Here is a 22,377-nt window from a genome sequence, read left to right on the forward strand (position 1 = left end):
CATGCGCTACAGTCCCAGAAGCTGGGAGATTAAATTATTTATGAGAGCTGCTTATTGTTTGACCTTGAGCTGTCTGTGACAAAAAGAATTTTGTTTCATGTTCTTTGCTACAGATGAGTAGCACATGTGAACATAATCATCATTGATATGTGGAATAATAGGGTCTATAGCCGGATGTTTGTGTTGCTCTGCCACAATATTTCGGCCATGTACCTCGTTGCCTTCTTCTGAGACTGCCGTATTGGAGGATCTTGTGCAGTATTTATGCCCAGAGGGCGCTGGGTGCTCTCTCTACCGTCTGCGCCCGCCTGGCACTGCGTGTAATGTGTTCTCTCTTCCCCGGTGCTCCCTCGGACGTCCGCACCCGACTTGGTCGCCATCTGTGACAGCTCTCCGAGGCCTGTCGATTGTCAGGCATTCCGTTCGCTGTCAGTGCCCACCTGGTACTGCTCCTACAGTGTTACTACTTCTTGAGGAGTTTCTTGGTTCCTTTCGTTGGGCCCTGATAAGCTCCAGAGCCAGACTCCACGCCAAGCTGAGCTGGTAACTGTTGTCTCAGTTTATTATGTTGTCTGTGACCTTTATCTCGATGGTCTCCTTTATGACACTGTCCCAAAATCTTTGAGTCTGTGTCACAATTTTGGTGTTGTTGTAGTCCATTGAGTGACCGAGCTCCAGACAGTGCTCTGCTATGGCAGATTTGGTTGCCTGTCCGAGTCTGGTGTACCTCTGGTGTTCTTTGCAACTGACGTCCACCGTCCTGGTTGTCTGGCCAATGTATGATTTTCCACACTGGAATGGGATGTTGTAAATGCCTGGTTTACTTAGCCCCAGGTTGTCCTTCACACTCCCTAGCAACTTCTGGAAGACACTGCTTACAAACCACTAGATGGTGACTCCACTAACAAGGTGGACAAGAAGACCCAGAAGTTGCTGAAGGAGACAGGTCTACCTGAACCGGTCATCAAGAAGCTTCATCTCAAAGCACCTGTACCACCCAGACTCTATGGACTCCCCAAGGTCCACAAGGAGGGGCCCCTCTTCAACCTATTGTCAGTAACATCGGTGCAGTGACATACCTCACTGCACAATACCTGAAGAAGATATTGGCACCATATGTGGGCAAATGTGCACACCACATTCAGAACTCTGAGGACTTCCTACAATGGCTAAGGCAACTACACACCGTGGACTCTGACATCATGGTCAGTTTCGATGTGGTGTTGCTCTTCACACCAATGCCACTCACCGATTCACTCAATCATTGGAGAGAAGTTCGATGGTGCCCTGCTCGATCTGTTCAAGCGTGTACTGACCTCAACATATTTTTTTTATGGGGGTCAATTTTATGAGCAAACAGAAGGAGTGGCAATGGGCAGCCCTTTATCACCAGTGGTAGCCAACCTTTTCATAGAAAGGTAAAAAGAGGAGGCACTTGCATCAGCCACTTACCAACCCAAGTGCTTTCTTAGGTATGTGGATGACACTTTTGTAATTTGGCCCCATGGCAGGGAGAAGCTAGATGACTTTTTGGAACATCTAAATTCACACCACCCAAGTATAAAATTTACTATGGAGCTAGAGAAGGATGGACAGCTCCCATTCTTGGATGTCCTGGTGAAGAGGAAGGCAGATGACACTCTGGGGCACAGTGCGTATCGTAAGCCCACCCACACTGACATATACTTTCAAGCCAATAGCTGCCACCACCCAGCACAGAAGAATGGAGTCTTGAAAACATTAGTTCACAGGGCTCGGGCTCTGTCGGATACAGAAAGTCTGGCCACAGAGATAGAACATCTACAGCTGGTGTTCAGCAGAAATGGATACTCCTCCACAGACATCCAAAGGGCCCTTCATGCTACCAACCAACAACAGGGTACAGAAGAGGAGCCAGAGGAGGCAAAGAAGGTGGCTACCTGCCATATGCTGGACCTATTTCTGCGAAGATGAGCAGAATTATCTCAAAATATGATGTAAAGAGTATCTTCTGTCCACCCTCCAAAATTCGGACAATGCTAGGGAGTGTGAAGGACGACCTGGGGTTATGTAAGCCAGGCATTTACAACATCCCATATCAGTGTGGAAAATCATACATTGGCCAGACAACCAGGACGGTGGACGTCAGGTGCAAAGAACACCAGAGGTACACCAGACTCGGACAGGCAACCAAATCTGCCATAGCAGAGCACTGTCTGGAGCTCGGTCACTCAATGGACAACAACAACACCAAAATTGTGACACAGACTCCAAGATTTTTGGAGAGTGTCATAAAGGAGGCCATCAAGATCAAGGTCACAGTCAATTGAATAAACCGAGACAGCAGTTACCAGCTCAGCTTGGCGTGGAGTCTGGCTCTGGAGCTTATCAGGGCCCAACGAAAGGAACCAAGAAACTCCTCAAGAAGTTGTGACACTGCAGGAGCAGCGCCAGGCGGGCGCTGACTGCGAACGCAATTCCTGACGCAGGACGGCCCTCTGACAGCTGCGATGACCGCAGGTGATGGACGAGCTGAGTGCGGATGACCGTCAGAGCACCAGGGAAGTGCCAACACCTCAGGAGCAGCACTAGGTGGGCGCAGACCACAAACAGAATGCCCGACAAACGACGGGCCTCAGAGAGCTCCCTCAGATCGAGACCAAGTCGGGTGCGGACATCCGAGGGAGCACCAGGGAAGAGACAACACATTACAAGCAGTGCCAGTGGGGCGCAGACAGCAAGGTGAGCACCCAGCGCCCTCTGGGCATAAATACTGTACAAGATCATCCAATATGACGATCTCAGATAGCACCTGAAGAAGGCAACGAGTTACATGGCCGAAATATTGTGCCAGAGCGACACAAACATCCGGCTGTAGACCCGATTATTCCACATGTCAATGATGATCATGTTCACATGTGCTACTCATCTGTAGCAAAGAACATGAAACAAAATTCTTTTTGTCACAGACAGCTCCAAGTCAAACAATAAGCAGCTCTCCCAAATAATTTACTCTTCCAGCTTCTCTTTGCAATAACATTTTATTGACAACAGAAATGTGTGCATTTTCAATAAAGTAATATTAAAAAGTGATTGATTGTGTATGTTATTTATAATTTTTTTGATACACTGTCATGGTACCTAAATAGGTCACAATGGCCAATAATGATAATAGCATGCAATCCACTTCTTACTTGCTGTTGTAGCGCTACTTAGAGTTAGGTGGAATAGGTTCGTAATCATTGGGAATGACACGAAACCTTCCGAATTCTATGGACAAGTTGTGATCACATGCATACCACACAAGGCTCAATTTCAGCATGACTACCATCATAAAATAAAAACGTCCATAGGCAAATCAACTGGAAAACAAAAGCATGTCATGATCAGATAATATCCATAAGAGTTTGTCAGAAAAATCCGTCATTTCTCAAATATTTTTTTTCACCATTTACTTCTGATTCTCAATGTTTGGATCTGACCAGAACCATTAATGCTTGACAAGTCTGTCTATTAACTCAATGTTTATTTATAAGCTTTAAGATTGACAAGTGTTGTACCATTTGGTTATGGAAAGATGATACAGAATGAGACGTGTGAAAATAATTGGTACAGTGCCTACAGAATGAAGGGTGGTGAAGGAGGGGATGGTTAGGAAAATTTCGTGACCAGCCCTAGTCATCTATGAATGCCTGTGTGCCTGGTGCTGACCAGCTACTAAGGTAGTTACATTTTACACACAAAAGCAAAAAGGGGTTTGCTAATAGTGCTCATTTCTGTCAAAAATTGTGAAATTCAGGTATTGTTGTTGTTATGCAGTTCTAGTGCAAGAAATGGAAGAAAATGCCATTTGAGACATTTATTAATTATGAATAACCATGAAGCATTATGTTGCAAGAAATTTGCAGTCCATGGTTGCTGTCTGGGACTGCAAGTTTTTTTTTTTTTTATAACATATCATATAAGTTACTGTGCTGGCCACACCAAACTTGACCATGGATAAGGTATTTACATTGATAAATATAGTTACATTCATTATTAAATGAATTAATCACTCCCACCACTACATACTGTTATGATTGCAGGAATGAGAATTATCTGACCAATCTGTTCCTCTGACCACAGCATTCTGACATCTGAGCAAATTTTTCTCTTGCCCCACTGCAAATTACACTTTCTGTAGAATTCCTCAAATTTCTCTGTGGTGTAAGGGATGACCTCAATGGGTCAGCAATGGCTTTATTATCACTTATTATTTTGAAATACCTTTTGCCAGTTCCTGAACAGCTGCTACTGTTAGATAGCTAAGATTAGCAGCAATGGGAGAGAGAAGACAGTCGGCATGAAACGTTCCAAATACTGTTGACACTACAAGGAGAAAAAACCACCGTATTTCCTTAACCAAACTGAACTATTTAACAAAACTTAAAGATGCATTCCATATTATACCTATCATGAAATGGATAAAATTGTGTAGGTACATGTTCTTTTATATTCAGCCGTATGATTCGCTAAAGTATTACACGGCACACCTGTAAATGCTCTAGGGCACACACTTTGAGAACCACTGGTCTAAGATAACAAATAAAAGGATGGGCAACAATGTGAGCAGTACAATCCACTCAATGGGAAAGGAAAATGGCCAAACAAGGAGACAAAAGGAATGTCAGGGCAACAGGATGTGTAAAGAACAAGAGTGGTGATGGGGGAGTAAGTGACAGTACAGAGTGCCCCACAGGTGCTATACATGATGGGACATCAGCATTGCCACCAACCAGCCCAACCCCTGCAACATACCATGATCGGGTCAAGGTCAGGGGAAGAAGAGATGAAAAGGGGGAACAAAAGGCACAAAGACAAGACAAGAGACAAAATGTAGGGAAGTGGGAGGGAGAGTGGGGGCAGGACCTGACTGACATGGAGCAAGGTCAAAGGCCACTCAAACTGATGCCACTGCTAACTGAGGGACTCCAATTCCAGAAGGAAATTCAGGTACTTAAATGTAGGAGAAGAAACGACTTTCATGAAGAAAATGGGGGACAGATGTAACTGCACGAGGACTGTCTGCTAACACCAAGGACAAGAAAAGTGGGAGGGCATATTTAGTGCTCAGGACCAAAAGACAGGGCAGTCCAGAAAAATATGGATCACCATGAGGGAGGCCCACAACTACAGAGTGGGGAGTAGCTCATCAAGGAATAACAATGAGTTAACCTGGTACAGCCAATAAGAAGACAGAAGAAGATGGTAGATTTCCACCAGGAGAAGCAGATGGAAGAAAGCCACATAGCTTCTCGAGGCCCTTGATTGCACAATGTTTATTAGACAGGGGGGAGACCCACCAATAGTTGGCCCATCACTGAGTAAAAAGGAATTTAATGTGATTGGCTAACTCTTTACTTGAGATAGTCACATTGCTAGGAAACCCATAGATGCAAACCCGGCAATAAGGTCATGGATGGTAGAGACAAAGGAGAGGCAGGAAATATGCTGGGTGATAGCCTGAAGGACTCTCATGAAGTCCCTACATCACACTCAGATAAGGGAGGACCATTTAATAAAGCAGAGGACCAATAGATGGCTATCACTTCACAGTGAACAGCACACAATTGGCAGAGAAGAGATGGTGTTCTATGCCAGCAGAAGACTTTAAGGGACATCCCATGTAACCAGCAGATTTGGAACCATCAGTGCTGAAAGCAATAGCATCCCAAAACTCTCGTTAGAGCAGGCTGAACAAACAATCTCTTGCTGTTGATGAGGAGGCCTTTAAATCCCAAGAAAGAGATTCGTCCAAATCCAGGACCATGGAACTAATTAAAAGAGGCGGCAGCAGGGGGGAGGAGGGGTTGGTGGTTCAGGACAAAATATGGAGAACAGAACAAAGAGAGAAGTGGGAAAACACAGTGGATAGAAGCAAGGCAGAGCCTAATCAGTAAACCTATCCAAGAACAGGCAGCAGACTTCTAGAAGCTGTGAAAAGAATAGAATAGGAGGGGTGAGCAGGGAAACATGGTGCTGACATAAGAAACCAGGAGCTAGGAGGCATCAACAGTGGCCAAACAGATAGCACAATGGTAGAACATGGTCAAGAGTAGCAGTGTGCAAGAGGCAGCTAATCTGTAAACTTGACAAAAATAGTCCTGATGGGACAGACCTAAGGCCCAATAAAGGCAGAGAAGAGTCTAGTGATCTGTGCCCCAAGAGATGTGGGCAATGAAGTGAAGGACTCAGTTTACTGAAACAGCCAATCTTTGAAAGGAAGATCAAGAAGACACAAGAAATGGAACTGGAGAACCAATGTCAGGCATTGGGCTTTGGGTAGAGCTCTGGATCAGGATGGACTGTAGTATGGAGACAAATACACCAACTGCAATTTAAGTGGGGAGAATTGAAAAATGTGAGAGTGACAAATGCAGAAGCATGCCATATGGCACCCTGAAGATGTCACTCCATGAGGCCAGTGAGTGGGAGATAGCCCAGACACAATAATCATCCTTATAAAGAGCAGGGGTTACGAGTGGTCTGACACAGGTCACAAGTCCATCAATAGTGATGAGAAAAAGGAAGACACTTAATATGGAGCCCTGTGGGATGCCATTCTCCTGAACCTCCAGATAGATGAAAACATTGCCAAGCTAAAGTCAATGACCAGTGGGACATGAACCAGTAATAAAAATTGGGAGGGCCCTGAAAATCCCTCACATGGAGTTTAAGACACACATGGTGGTGTCGACCTACATTGTGTGCTTTATGGAGATCGAGAAAACTGTGGCAACATGGCATGCTGAGAAAAGGCCTGTCATACTGCTGTTTGCAATTGAAGCAGATGAATGATTGGAAACCATCAGTCCTGAAAGACCCACTGCTAGGAAGATGAAAGGAAAGGTCCTAAGATTCAATGACCCAACTTAACTGACGAGCTACATCTGTTCAAATAACTTGCTGGGTATGTTGGTCAGACTGGTCAGCCAATGACTACTGAAGGACCATGGATCCTTACCAGATTTAAGGTCAGGAACCACAATACTGTCCCGACATTGAGAAAAGAAAACACCTTTGAGCTATATGTAGTTACATACCTGGAGGAGATATTATCATGGAGGACTGAGGTGTTGAAGCAATTGGTTATGCATGAAATCAGGGCCATCAGCTGAGTTGTGGGGAGTCAAGAGGGTCAGTGAAAGTTCACATTCAGTAAAGGTTTCATTGTAGGATTCTGCCTCACAAGGGAAAAAACCTAACTCAGAGGCTTCAGCCCACTGTTTCCTGAGGAGGAAGGCAGTTGGATTGGAGGCTGATACCAATGTTGTCACAAAATGGATCACAAGGACTGAGGGATCCATTCAAAGGTCACCTGGAAGAGCAAGACCCAGGATGGATGAATGAATGCTGCTGCTGGCAACCTTGGAGGGTGCAGAATGTAGCCCGCACCCATGAGAAATGGACAGATGAACCTGGAGAGGAGGCAAAGCATTCACAACACACCTGATTGCTTTGTTGGAATTGAGTAACAGGGTCCAGCATGAAGAGTGCAATGGCTGTGTTCAAGCAAGAGACCAGTTGATAGTGAAAGGTGCCCATCACATGACAGATGGTAATGCCAGTGGCATGAGTAACTGTATCGGAAATGTCACAGATGACTTCATCACTACAACCTGACAAAAAGGGGGTAAACACTATTTGGAAGGTATACAGAGGCCAATTAGCATGCTGGAAAGCCCAGTAGGGTAACCTGGCCATTGGGAGGTGGGAAGGGAAAGTGGTCACTATCAGAGAGCTCATTATGCAGTGTCCAGTGTAATAAAAGGACAGGGGGAGGGGAAGTGAGTAAAATATATATGGCAGAGAAAGTGCAGTAAGTAGTACTAAAATGGGTAGGGGAACCAAGAAACTGTTCTATGAGGAGACTGACTCGGTGAGAAAGCACTGCCCCATAAAGGATGAGGGGCATTGAAATCCCCAATTAAGAGAGAGCTGCTGAAGGAGGAAACTTAGGGCAGTGGGTGTAAGGGGCTTGTCAGGAGGGAGATAGAGATTGCAATCTGTGACTGCAGAGTCCAAGTGGAGCTGGATGACAACCACTTCCAATTTGGTACATAGGAGGATCCTTGTATTATTAGTGTCTGTATGGACTAATGTGTGGACGGCACTGGAAGCCCTCAAAGGGCTGACCTGGTTCCGACAAAGTACAGAACCCACATAGGGATTTATGAGTGAGCATTAGTAAAATGATTTTCCTGGAGAACAACAAGCTGTGGAGCCAAGGTATTTCAGCTCAGGAGGGAGATGGTAGTATCTGTTATGGTTCCATTCAATAAGCATGGAATAGGGATTCAGATTGGAGGCAAATGGCCCAAAACTGGTCATGTCACTGGGTCACCATCCGTCACTAACAAGGATGGGCTGATATCGTTAAATTTGAAGTCCGATTTTTTTTTTTTTTTTTTTTTTTGTGGTTTTAGGGCGCACAACTTCAATGGTCATTAGCGCCCTGACTACTCTAAAAATGCACCGCGAGCCACAAGTTGACAACAACAACTAAAAGGAAAAACACAATAAAAGACAGACTGACAGGCATAGAATTAAAAAACTTCATCAAATGTCCTTAGCGAGGTGTGTCAAATTGATAAAACAAAGAACACGAGCAGCTGCTCGTGGGTCATCCGCTAAAATGTCATCGAAAGTATTAGGCAGGTTAAGATCGAGGCGCAGTTGGTTAAGATCGGGACAGGACATTAAAATGTGTCTAACCGTCAGCAAGTGCCCACATGGGCAGAACGGCGCCGGCGCAGCCGTCAGCAGATGGCGATGGCTGAACCGGCAGTGTCCAATCCTTAACCTTGCTAAAACGACCTCCTCCCGCCGAGAAGGGCGTGAGGAGGACGTCCAAGCCACGGGAAGAGGTTTTAAGGCCCGAAGCTTGTTGTCGGTAAGTGCAGCCCAATCGGCATGCCACAGCGACACAATGCGCCGACAAATGACCCTGCTAAAATCGGACGAAGGGACACAACAAGAAGCTGGCCGAGGCTGGAGGACCGCAGCCTTGGCCGCGGCATCTGCAGCTTCGTTCCCAGGGATACCGACATGGCCAGGAACCCACATAAAGCTAACCGGCGGACCGACGTCCACCAGCCGCTGAAGAGAGCGTTGGATCCGGTGTACGAAAGGGTGAACCGGGTACGGATCACTGAGGCTCTGGATGGCGCTCAGGGAATCTGAGCAGATGACATAAGCAGAATGTCGGTGGCGGCAGATGTAAAGAACAGCCTGGTAGAGGGCAAAGAGCTCAGCTGTGAAGACCGAACAATGGTCATGGAGCCGGTATTGGAAACTTTGTGCCCCGACTATAAAGGAACACCCGACCCCGTCATTGGTCTTAGAGCCATCTGTATAAATGAAAGTCATGGTGATGAACTTCGAACGAAGTTCCAAAAAACGGGAGTGGTAGACCGAACTGGGGGTGACCTCTTTTGGGAGCGAGCTGAGGTCAAGGTGAACGCGGACCTGAGCCTGGAGCCAAGGTGGCGTGTGGCTCTCGCCCACTCGAAAGGTTGCAGGGAGTGAAAAATTAAGGTGTTGAAGGAGGCGACGAAAGCGAACTCCAGGGGGTAGCAGGGCAGAGACATACAACCTATATTGACGGTCAAGAGAGTCGTCAAAAAAGGAACGATAAGACGGATGGTCGGGCATTGACAGTAGCCGACAGGCATACCGACAAAGCAATATATCGCGCCGGTAAGTGAGTGGCAATTCGCCAGCGTCAGCATGAAGACTCTCTACGGGACTGGTATAAAATGCTCCGATCGCAAGTCGTAAACCCCGATGTTGTATGGAGTTGAGGCGGCGTAAGATGGATGGCCGTGCAGAGGAGTATACGAAGCTCCCATAATCCAGCTTGGAGCGGACGATCGACCGATATAGACGAAGTAGGACAGTTCGATCCGCTCCCCACGACATACCACTGAGAACACGGAGGACATTTAAAGAACGGGTACAACGGGCGGCCAAATATGACACATGTGGAGACCAGCTAAGTTTCCTGTCAAAGGTAAGGCCTAAAAATTTGGTTGTCTCCACGATTGGGAGAGCAACGGGACCAAGTCGTAAGGACGGTGGGAGAAACTCTTTGTAGCGCCAGAAGTTAATACAGACCGTCTTCTCGGCAGAAAAACGGAAGCCATTGGCGACACTCCAGGAGTAAAGACGGTCAAGAGAACGCTGAAGGCAGCGCTCCAGGACACGTGTACGCTGCGCGCTGCAATAGATGGTAAAATCGTCCACAAAAAGGGAGCCTGATACATCAGCTGGGAGGCAATCCATTATTGGATTGATCGCGATGGCGAACAGAGCGATGCTCAAAACTGAGCCCTGTGGCACCCCATTCTCCTGGCGAAAGGTGTCGGACAGGACAGAACCCACACGTACCCTGAACTGTCGATCCATTAAAAAGGAACGAATAAAAAGAGGGAGGCGACCGCGAAGGCCCCATGTATGCATGGTGCGGAGAATGCCCGCCCTCCAACAGGTGTCGTAAGCCTTCTCTAAATCAAAGAACACAGCCGCGGTCGGGCGCTTCCGCAAGAAGTTATTCATAATGAAGGTCGACAAGGTAACCAGATGGTCAACAGCAGAGCGGCGCCTACGAAATCCACATTGGACATTGGTAAGTAGGCATCGAGACTCAAGCAGCCAAACCAACCGAGAGTTAACCATTCGCTCCATCACTTTACAGACACAGCTGGTAAGTGAGATAGGTCGATAACTGGAAGGCAAGTGCTTGTCCTTCCCCGGCTTAGGAATCGGGACAACAATAGACTCGCGCCAGCATGCGGGAACATGTCCCTCAATTCAGATGCGATTGTATGTACAAAGAAGAAAACCTTTACCCGCAGGAGAAAGGTTCTTCAGCATCTGAATATGAATAGAATCAGGCCCTGGAGCGGAGGACCGTGATCGGCCAAGTGCGTTTTCGAGTTCCCGCATGGTGAATGGGGCATTATAACTTTCACAATTCGAGGAGCAAAAGTCAGGTGGCCTAGCCTCCTCTGCCTGTTTGCGGGGGAGGAAGGCAGGGTGGTAATGAGCGGAGCTCGAAACCTCGGCGAAAAAGCGGCCGAAGGCATTGGAGACAGCCTCAGGGGCCACAAGGACGTCATTCGCGACCTTCAAGCCAGAAACTGGGGAGTGGACCTTAGTGCCAGATAGCCGGCGCAGGCTACCCCAGACAACAGAAGAAGGAGTAAAACTGTTGAAGGTGCTTGTGAAAGCAGCCCAGCTGGCTTTCTTGCTTTCTTTAATAATACGACGACACTGAGCACGTAATCGTTTATAATTAATACAATTCGCCACTGTAGGGTGGCGTTTAAAGGTGCGTAAAGCACGTCGACGAGCACATAAAGCGTCTCTACATGCTGCGGTCCACCAGGGGACCGGTACGCGACGTGGAGAAGAAGTAGGGTGAGGGATGGAATATTCAGCAGCAGCGAGAATGACTTCCGTGAGGTGTGCGACCTGACGATCGCAGCTTGTGAAGGTTTGATCCTGAAAGGTCGCCCTGGAAGAAAAGAGCCCCCAATCTGCCTTGGAGATGGTCCAACTAGAGGGGCACGGAGAGGGAGTATGCTGCAGGAGATGGATAACACACGGGAAGTGGTCGCTCGAATAAGTATCAGCAAGTGCATACCACTCAAACCGGCGTGCAAGTTGGGGAGTACATATAGAGAGGTCTAAATGGGAATAGGTATGAGATGTGTCCGAAAGAAAAGTAGGGGCGCCAGTATTAAGGCAGACAAGATTGAGCTGGTTGAAAAGGTCTGCTAACAAGGAGCCCCTCGGGCAGGAGGCTGGAGAACCCCAAAGGGGATGGTGGGCATTGAAGTCTCCAGTTAACAAAAACTGGTGCAGGTAGCTGAGCAATAAGTTGCATCATGTCTGCCCTGGTAACGGCAGATGACGAGGGAGTGTAAACGGTACAAAAGGAAAACGTAAAAGTGGGGAGAGTAATGCGGATGGCGACTGCCTGCAGGCCGGTGTGCAGCGTGATGGGATCGTAGTAAATATCATCCCGGACCAGCAACATAACCCCTCCATGAGCTGGGATTCCTACCATAGGGGGTAGGTCAAAACGCACAGAGGTGTAGTGTGCCAAGGCAATGTGATCGCATGGGCGTAGCTTCGTTTCCTGGAGGGCTATGACGAGCGGACGATGCAAGCGGAGCAGCAACTTCAAGTCCTCTCGGTTGGAGCAAATGCTGCGAATATTCCAGTGAATAAGTGCCATCGTAAGAAAAGGAAGATGAGAGAAGGGGTCACCTCGAAGGCCGCTTAGGGCCTGGCTTCGAGCGAGCACTGCTGCCGCTATCAGTAGGCGGACAGTCATCGTCCATTGGGTCTATAGGGTCATCGGCCATCTCGGGAGGATGGCCGGGAGGGGGAGCTTCCTCCGCCGGTGAATGGCCAGATGTACGGCTACCGGCGATGCGGCCAGGCGAAACGGATGACGGCCTGGGGCGGCAACCGCTGGGTGGCGCAGGAGAAGAGATGCGCCGTGGCGGAGAAGGAGAACTGTGCTTCCTATGCGCCTTTTTGGAAGGACGTTTGGTGGAAGTACCGGTCGAAGGCTGGGAGGTCGAGGGACGGAGGAAGTCTGCACGGGATGGTTCCTTCTTGAAGGACCATGCATCTGACTTCGGGGTCTTCGACTTAGCAGAAGCTGAGGAAGTGGCTGGTGTCTGTGGGGTGATGGGAGGAAGAGGAGACGTCGACCGCGCGATCTTAGCACTGGCCGAACGGACGACCGTGGTGCTGAAGGTCAGATCGCATGTCTGGGTTGCGACCTCCCGGGTAGTCCGAGGAGAGGCGAGGACAGTACTATATTTCCCCGCTGGGAGCAGCGTGGGCTTCCTACTAGCCAATAGCTTGCGAGCAGTCGAGGTGGACACTTTCTCTTTGACACGAATTTCTTGGATGCAACGTTCGTCCTTATAGACAGGACAGTCGCGGGAGGATGCGGCATGGTCACCCTGACAGTTCACACAATGAGGAGACGGAGGTGGACAGTCACCCTCATGGGCATCCCTGCCACAAGTGACACATTTAGCCGCATTGGAACAAGACTGTCGTGTGTGATTGAAACGCTGACACTGGTAGCAGCGCGTAGGTGTCGGGACATAGGGGCGAACAGAAATAACCTCGTAGCCCGCCTTGATGCGCGATGGCAGCTTAACACTATCGAAGGTCAAGAAGAGTGTCCGGGTCGGTACAAGGTTGTTGTTGACCTTTTTCATGACCCGATGGACAGCCGTCACGCCCTGCTCAGCGAGGAAAGATTGAAGCTCCTCGTCAGTCAATCCGTCGAGGGAGCTAGTATACACTACACCACGAGACGAATTCCAAGTTCGGTGGTCCTCCACCCGGACAGGGAACGTGTACAGGAGGGTGGCCCGAAGCAGTTTTTGTGCCTGAAAGGCACTCTCAGTTTCGAGTAATAAGGTGCCGTTACGCAACCTGGTACAAGATTTGACAGATCCGGCTATGGCATCAACGCCCTTCTGAATAACAAAAGGGTTGACAGAGGAAAAATCCTTTCCGTCCTCAGTGCGAGAAACTACGAGGAACTGTGGGGCAGGCGGTAGTACTTTTGTCACTGTTGGCTGGTCACGTTTCCGTTTTTGGGTCGAAGTCGAAAGCGATGGAGTAGAATCCATTGCGGAGGAATCCCCCATGATTGCCAGCGTCTCCGATGGCGCGCTCCTTCCTTGTGGGGACCCTCTCAGAGGGCACTCCCGCCTTAGGTGAATGTTTACACCTCAGGTCACACCTCCCGAGAAACAGACGGAGGGACCAATCGGCATGGTCAGAAGGTATCAGCTTAGGCAATCACCCCTCCCCGGGCCTGGCCTTTACCAGGGGGTACGCGCGTGCCTTACATGTCTACCCAGGGCGGGGACTTACACGTTACCCCGTCACCGGCTACGCGTGCGAACGCGTGGGTCGGCCTTCAGACACGCACAGGGAGGAAGGAAGAAGAGGAAAAAGAAGAGAGAGAGGGAGAAAGAGGACAGACTGTCTCAAACGCCAAGGCGGAGACCAGAGAAGGCAAGGAGAAGAAGGCAATGAGAAGGCAAGGAGAAAAAGGCAATGAGAAGGCAAGGAGAAAAAGGCTATGAGAAGGCAAGGAGAAAAAGGCTATGAGAAGGCAAGGAGAAAAAGGCTATGAGAAGGCAAGGAGAAAAAGGCTATGAGAAGGCAAGGAGAAAAAGGCTATGAGAAGGCAAGGAGAAAAAGGCTATGAGAAGGCAAGGAGAAAAAGGCTATGAGAAGGCAAGGAGAAAAAGGCTATGAGAAGGCAAGGAGAAAAAGGCAATGAGAAGGCAAGGAGAAAAAGGCAATGAGAAGGCAAGGAGAAAAAGGCAATGAGAAGGCAAGGAGAAAAAGGCTATGAGAAGGCAAGGAGAAAAAGGCAATGAGAAGGCAAGGAGAAAAAGGCAATGAGAAGGCAAGGAGAAAAAGGCAATGAGAAGGCAAGGAGAAAAAGGCAATGAGAAGGCAAGGAGAAAAAGGCAATGAGAAGGCAAGGAGAAGTCAAGGGAAAGAGTAAGGAAGACAGTGAGGTGGAGAAGAGCAAAGAAAGGGACCAACAAAAGGAAGGAAGAAACGAGAAGTGAAAAACCAAAAAGACCACGATTATAGGTCGTGAAACCGTCCGTCTCCGGACGCAGGCGCTAACTACCCCCGTGAGGGGGATGAAGTCCGATTCTGTGAGTGAGGAGTCAGCACATCTGGGGTCACTGGAGGGTCCTTGTTCTGGAAATTTAACTACTACTACTACTACTACTACTACTACTACCCTACTACTACTACTACTACTACTACTCAGGCTGAGGAGGGCAGGGCCTGGAGTGGGCAGGCCGGCTGGCTGGCTTATGGCAGCAGGCCTCCAGTCTAGGAGATGCTAGAGGAAAGGGCCCCAGGTGCCTCCCCCTCCCCATCCATCACTGGGAGATGCCAAAGAAGGGGGCACTTCTCGAGACAAGAGGGGGGAGACAAGAGGGGGGAGACAAGAGGGAGGAGACAAGAGGGAGGAGACAAGAGGGAGGAGACAAGAGGGAGGAGACAAGAGGGAGGAGACAAGAGGGAGGAGACAAGAGGGAGGAGACAAGAGGGAGGAGACAAGAGGGAGGAGACAAGAGGGAGGAGACAAGAGGGAGGAGACAAGAGGGAGGAGACAAGAGGGAGGAGACAAGAGGGAGGAGACAAGAGGGAGGAGACAAGAGGGAGGAGACAAGAGGGAGGAGACAAGAGGGAGGAGACAAGAGGGAGGAGACAAGAGGGAGGAGACAAGAGGGAGGAGACAAGAGGGAGGAGACAAGAGGGAGGAGACAAGAGGGAGGAGACAAGAGGGAGGAGACAAGAGGGAGGAGACAAGAGGGAGGAGACAAGAGGGAGGAGACAAGAGGGAGGAGACAAGAGGGAGGAGACAAGAGGGAGGAGACAAGAGGGAGGAGACAAGAGGGAGGAGACAAGAGGGAGGAGACAAGAGGGAGGAGACAAGAGGGAGGAGACAAGAGGGAGGAGACAAGAGGGAGGAGACAAGAGGGAGGAGACAAGAGGGAGGAGACAAGAGGGAGGAGACAAGAGGGAGGAGACAAGAGGGAGGAGACAAGAGGGAGGAGACAAGAGGGAGGAGACAAGAGGGAGGAGACAAGAGGGAGGAGACAAGAGGGAGGAGACAAGAGGGAGGAGACAAGAGGGAGGAGACAAGAGGGAGGAGACAAGAGGGAGGAGACAAGAGGGAGGAGACAAGAGGGAGGAGACAAGAGGGAGGAGACAAGAGGGAGGAGACAAGAGGGAGGAGACAAGAGGGAGGAGACAAGAGGGAGGAGACAAGAGGGAGGAGACAAGAGGGAGGAGACAAGAGGGAGGAGACAAGAGGGAGGAGACAAGAGGGAGGAGACAAGAGGGAGGAGACAAGAGGGAGGAGACAAGAGGGAGGAGACAAGAGGGAGGAGACAAGAGGGAGGAGACAAGAGGGAGGAGACAAGAGGGAGGAGACAAGAGGGAGGAGACAAGAGGGAGGAGACAAGAGGGAGGAGACAAGAGGGAGGAGACAAGAGGGAGGAGACAAGAGGGAGGAGACAAGAGGGAGGAGACAAGAGGGAGGAGACAAGAGGGAGATGGATCTTGGATAAGCAGGAGGTGGGAGCGGGGTAAATGACATAATGGAGGCAAACACAGATGTCAGAGACAGGGAGAAGAGGATCATATTTCTGACAAACCTCAGTGTAGAATAAATGATCAAGGGGCTTATATTCCTGTATCTTTTTCTCCTTTTTATAAACTGGAAAATCTGGTGAGTGTTGTGAATGATGGTCATGACAATTAACACACATGAAATGTGAAGTACAGGAGCTTCCCTCATGGAGTGGGTCTTCACATTCATCAGATAGGGGGTCTGTTGTACAGTGGGAAGACATGTCACCAAAATGCAAACACCGAAAACATCTCATGGGTGATAGGAGGTACGTCTTCACATCACATTGATAACATATAATCTTGGTCTTCTCTGGGAGAGTATCTCACTCAAATGCCTGGATAAACATGCTGATATTACTGTAATTGTCCTTATGGCCTTCCTGAACATGACAAACAAAATGAACACCCTGGTGTTCAAGATCAGCCCAGAGTTCCTTGTCCGTTTAAAGGATGAGGTCCCTATGAGAAATGACTACCTGAACCATATTCAAAGACTGGTGAGCAGTAATGGTCACTGGCACAAAGCAGCACAGATTGTTCAGTAGAAGTAGTTTGGATGAACAGCAAACCTGAGTGCATTTAACTCAGAGTGTCCACTTCATCTAACTAGTCTTCAATAGCTTCCATGAAAAGTAATGGCTCGGTGGTGGTGAAAGCACCCAGCAGTCTGGTGCAGACAAGGTAATGGGGAAAGGGTTCCACCCCAAACCAGTGAGCTTGGCCCTCCTCCCAGGGAAGGGACAGCCACAGGGTTATAAGAAGTAGCATTAGATGATCCAATGTCAACTAAAGAGATGGCCATATAGAAACAGCAATGAATATCATATGCAAAGTGCCTAACCTTATTACACCCACTCTGATCAGGGGCTCTCCCCAAGGGTGCCACCTAACCACAGCAAAGGCTGTCTGGCATTGTGGCCATTGCCAGGTGTTCTGATGTCCCTAAAATGAGAAGCAACTACTCCTAAGCATACAAAGGGAGGTATGAGCTCAGGTATCAGAAGTGTGACCCCTGTGTTGTTGGGGCACAACCAAGAGGGCACATAATTACCCTAACACTGGCTACAGTGCTGGATATATAGTGTTAAAGGACAAAGATGTCAAGGAAAAGATTAGAGATGTGATAAGGCCACATGCCTAAGATGCTAACTTGGATGATGTTCCCCAGCTAGCTCATCCTACAGAAAGAAAATTTAGAATGGTAGATCAAATGCCATAGGAGATCAAAACTGCTGACAAGGAAAGAGGAAAAAAAGAAAAAGCAAGAAGAGCAAAAACTGGAAGGAATGCCAGAAATCAGGAGGATAGCTGAGCCAATGTAAGCAAGGACACCAAGGGAAAAGGGAAGGAGGGGCCAGAGGATAAGGAGCAAGGACAGGCAGTGAGGGACATGGGGAAGGAAATGCAGCCCAGAAAGGAAGAAAGGGCTACAACACACCTGGGCCCTGTGAGCACCCCACACGAACTCAAGAAAGGGTCATGTTCCACTTAGGGGGGAATGGAGAGAAGTGGAAGAAGGCAAGATTGGTATGGTTGGTGACAGATGTGGAATGCTGAGAAAGATGTAGGACTCCCATGCCAAGATGATTAAGATAGTGAAGAAGAAGAGAGATGAAATGCCAGTTTTCTCTTAACATAGCTACAGAAAACATTTGACTGATAAAGTAATACATGGCTGTTAACTTAAATACAGATTAGGTAATAGAAAAAATGAAAGGTGATTCAGTTACAATTCAGGATTACATAAGGTGTGTGATGTGTAAGGCAAGTTATACAAAACACAGAAAGGAATGACCGATGTACCATACCTAATGTCGAAACTGCTCAAGCTCTTGTGGTTTGACTATGCTGTTGTACAATTCTTTATTCATCCAGTGAATCTCTACAAATTGTGGGATATCATTTGTACATGAATGCATACATGTTACACATAAACTGTAACAGTTCAAGAATTAATTCTGTTAGATCTTGGTTTGGGACCTTTTTTCCCCTTAGGATGCAAGAACAGCTGAGGTCAAAAGCGCCCATGTCATAACCTTAGAGCACCACTAAATAAAAGAAGTTAAAAGCAACTATACATTATGCCCAACTGATGGAAGGAAAGAGTTAAAAACAAGGACTTCCCCTTGAGAAAGGTCCACAAAATACACTGTAGAGACAGTGGAGGTCCCAAACTAGAGATTAAGTTTTCTTTGCCACATATTTCTAATACAGATAAAAAGCAAAACATAGTTGTCAGCCCACACATCATTCGCTAGAATGGTCGATAGCTTCGATGCCAAACATACACTGGAATGTATGCAGTTTAAACAATGGCATTGGGTCAGGAAATGGTGAACCGTCAAAGTTTGATGACAGTGAGCACAAAGTGGTGGAGGATCGCCACATAACAAATGACGATGGCTAAAAAGACAGTGCCCAATATGCAACCTAGCTAAAATGATCATGACAAGAGGACCAAGCTGTTTGAAGTGGGTTAATTTCCTGGAGCTTGTTTCTGTAAAGAGAAGATCAGTGGTGATGCAAAGTGACAACATCTGCCAACAAATGGCAACACACAAATCAACCGAAGGAATGGAAGAGCTCACAGGTCGAGGTAGGAGGACTGCAGCCTTGGCAGCAGTGTTAGTGGCCTTATTTCCTGTCAGACTGATGTAACCAGAAACGTACTTTAGGAACAGTAGCAGTCTTTGCATGTTCTTGATTCAAATCTGATGTACTTCACATGGTCTAAAAATTCTGCAACTGAAAAGAAGAAGTGATCCAGTTTTTCATGCCCAGATATTTTATCAAAGAAAATGATTTTTTAAACCTCTGTCTCTTGCTCTACTAGTCAGAATTTGATGAAATTTTAAATTACAATTTAGTATATGTTCATTTCATTCCCAGATATGACTTTTGTACTAGACGATAAAGTGGTTAGTATATCTGAGTAAATTTACTATTGCATAAAGCTTTTTGGAGACACTATATGTGTACAAATACCCATTGCTGTGCAGGACTCTTCAGTTACTAATGGTGCATGTACTGAGTTGTGAAATACAAGGAAACACACTGGGAGACAAACAAATCTTGAAGGTGCACAATATGATTTCATTATAATAAATATGAGGGTTATTTGGAAAGTAACGCCCAAATTACTGTAGCTAAATTAGTGTTGCATAAACATTGAAACATGTGTGCAGACTTTAATAGGACTCAGTGAGGGACACTATGAACTGTTTGATACCATACGAGACAACTTTTCGGTATACCACCCAGTCCACATTACACAGAACACAGTATGTATTGGAACATCTATTGCTTCATAATTTACGATTAGATGCTAATGAATACATTATATACATGATGTAGTATAACAAATATCTTACCAGCCTGCAAAGTGAAAGTAATTAGCCAGAATCTGTAATTGCCAGTAATGCATTATTTTGGAATCAGCAATTCGATAGTGGCTATGGGAAACTAATTACATAACTTTTGGAAACACTAAGTATTGATGTCATGATAATGTTAGCATATAATACCAGACTGTAACTAATTAGCAAATTAAACACTAAAATTTGATGATTTCATGTAAAGCCAAATTAACAATTAAAAATGTTTCATGACATCAGATGTAATTAAACTCGCATAGGAATCAAGGTACTAAAGATGCCAGACTCAGAATTCCTGCAATTAATTTTGTAAATTCACTTTCTAGAAATTTCTGATGTAAACCAATGACCTTTTTGATGTTCTGACAAAACAAAGTTTTTGTATAAAACGTGAAACTTGTAATCTTAGTCCATAGTCTGTAGTCTGTAAAGTTCTCAAATTTATGTTAGCATCATTTCAGTGATTAATAAGAAATCTGTGTTAGCCACATTTCATAACTATTTTCATCTCAAAACCTAAGAAGCAACACTTGAAACTATATTCATTATAAATGATTATCTGTTGAACATCTTGGGTTGTTGGGTGTTCTGCCGGATATCAGTGTCGTACTTGCATGATATTTTGGTCACGTAGCTCGTGACCTTCATCAGGTACAACCTGAGACTGCTCCTCGAGTGGACCTGGTCCAGTATTTATGCCTATGGCCTTCCCCCTCCACCAATGGCTGCAGGTGCTTCCTCCATGGTCCACACCCATTCCCTGCAACCTGCTGGAGCGTTGCTGCTCCGTTTTCCGTCCGCTGCAGTTCTAGGTGTTCCCTCTGCGGTCCGCGCCCACGAAACCCACTCCTGGGGGTTTCATCTACCAGAGACATGGAGATGGAAAACGAGCCCCTAACGGACTGCCAGGCGCACCAGACTGAAGATGGAACACCCAGAAGTAGGACTGGTGGTCGTGGACCGCAGAGGGAACATCCAGAGAAGCAGCGGACGAAAAACGGAGCGGCAACGCTCCAACAGGTCGTGGTGAGCAGGTGCGGACCACAGGGGGAACGCTTGGTACCCCAGACCGTAGACGAAACCCCCAGAAGCGGGTTTGGTGGGCACGGACCGCAGAGGGAACACCTAGAACCGCAGTGGATGGAAAACGGAGCAGCAACGCTCCAGCAGGTCGCAGAGAATGGGCGCGGACCACGGAGGAAGCGCCTGCAGCCGTTGGTGGAGGGGGAAGGCCATAGGCATAAATACTGGACCAGGTCCACTCGAGGAGCAGTCTCAGGTAGTACCTGATGAAGGTCACAAGCTACGTGACCGAAATATCGTGCAAGTACGACGCTGATATCCGGCAGAACACCCGACAACCCAAGATGTCATTAGATCGCCAGGAAAGCCTGAAGAGTTACATTATTTGTTTACTTCAAAACTGTATTGACAGTATTTTGTAATGAAACTTTCTAATTGAAAATCAATAAATCTATTTTGTAAACAATGAGACCAAAACAGCCTGTATTATCAATAAGCGTTAGAAGCAATGTTACATGTTAAAACAAGAAAAGGAAAGAAAATTGAGGTTGTTGTGTTGTTCTGTGACAGATGGTCTGTGTAACTATTTTGTTGAGAAAATATACAACTGTCAAAAAGATGATTTTCTGGAGCTGACTTATTTATAACACAGACCCTCAAAAGTTGAGTTCTCAGGACTATCTGGAAGTGGATTAAGCACCCCAATGTACAGTTTCCGCAAAAGGTTAGAGATTTCTGTTATAAAAGCTAAATAGCTAGCCTTCTAACATTTAATTAAATTGCCAGCAACTTGTTATTAAGCTAGTCAATATCTTTAAGCATTGTAAAATTCAATTAATCAGAAGGTGGCTACTCCCAGTTTGCCTTTTTCATCAAATGATGACAGTTTGATAACACCATCATATTTCACAGTTGGTGGGATGACTAATTGTTTTAAACATCGAACTGTCACTGTGACAGTTCAAGATGTTTAAAACACTTACCCATTGCACCAACTGTGAAATATGATGGTGATACAATAATTGATAGTAATGAACATTGCTCCTGTGAAAATTCATCAACAGGTAAGTGAGGTGTTTGGCCCCAAGGTGATGAATGACAGCAAATTGCTGAAGTGGGTGAGGGCTTTCAAGGACAGATGGGATAATGTCCATGATGAAACAAGATCAGTTGAATATCAAAAGACTGTCGAAGTCATGATCAAAAAGATTTACGAGGACTGGTGATTAACAATTTCAACTTAAGCATTGGAATTTCCAAATGTAGGTAAAGGTGCTTTGCACAAGTGTGTGTGAAAAGTTGCAATTTCCTCATAGATGCCAGACTATCATGTAGAACGTTATGACAAATATTTAAACAAATATCCATACAATGTAGAAAAATTGAGAAACTTTTAAGGAATTAAAAAATGGTTTTTTGAAAAATCTGCAATTGTTTATGCTTGGTAAGAAATCTGACCTTACTTTCCCAATAAACCATTTACTTGTGGCTTGCAGTTAGAAATAATGTACATTTATGCATACCAAGGATATCCAGCATCAGGATCAGCACCTTGGTCTATGAGAAAATGAATGAATTTTTCCTTTACTTCTTTACACGCTGCTGAAGCTGTAATGGCTGCTAATGGTGGAACTTCAAAATGGGAGGAGGCATTTACTGAACATCCTGTAAAAGAAAATCTCAATAAAGCAAAATATAAATATTAATACTCTTGCAAAACATTAAAAAAAATAAGAATAGCATA

General features: G+C 46.7%; 1 protein-coding gene across 1 annotated transcript in view; it reads right to left on the reverse strand.

Annotated features, from left to right (window-relative positions):
* LOC126106191 (uncharacterized) overlaps positions 1 to 22,377 on the reverse strand; it is a 182,941-nt gene that overhangs the window by 81,414 nt on the left and 79,150 nt on the right. The window contains exon 4 of the mRNA XM_049912427.1: positions 22,157 to 22,298. Coding sequence (XP_049768384.1) covers positions 22,157 to 22,298 — 142 coding nt within the window. The remainder of the gene's footprint in view (positions 1 to 22,156; positions 22,299 to 22,377) is intronic.

This window comes from Schistocerca cancellata, chromosome 10 (assembly GCF_023864275.1).
Source record: "Schistocerca cancellata isolate TAMUIC-IGC-003103 chromosome 10, iqSchCanc2.1, whole genome shotgun sequence".
NCBI classification, from domain to species: domain Eukaryota; kingdom Metazoa; phylum Arthropoda; class Insecta; order Orthoptera; family Acrididae; genus Schistocerca; species Schistocerca cancellata.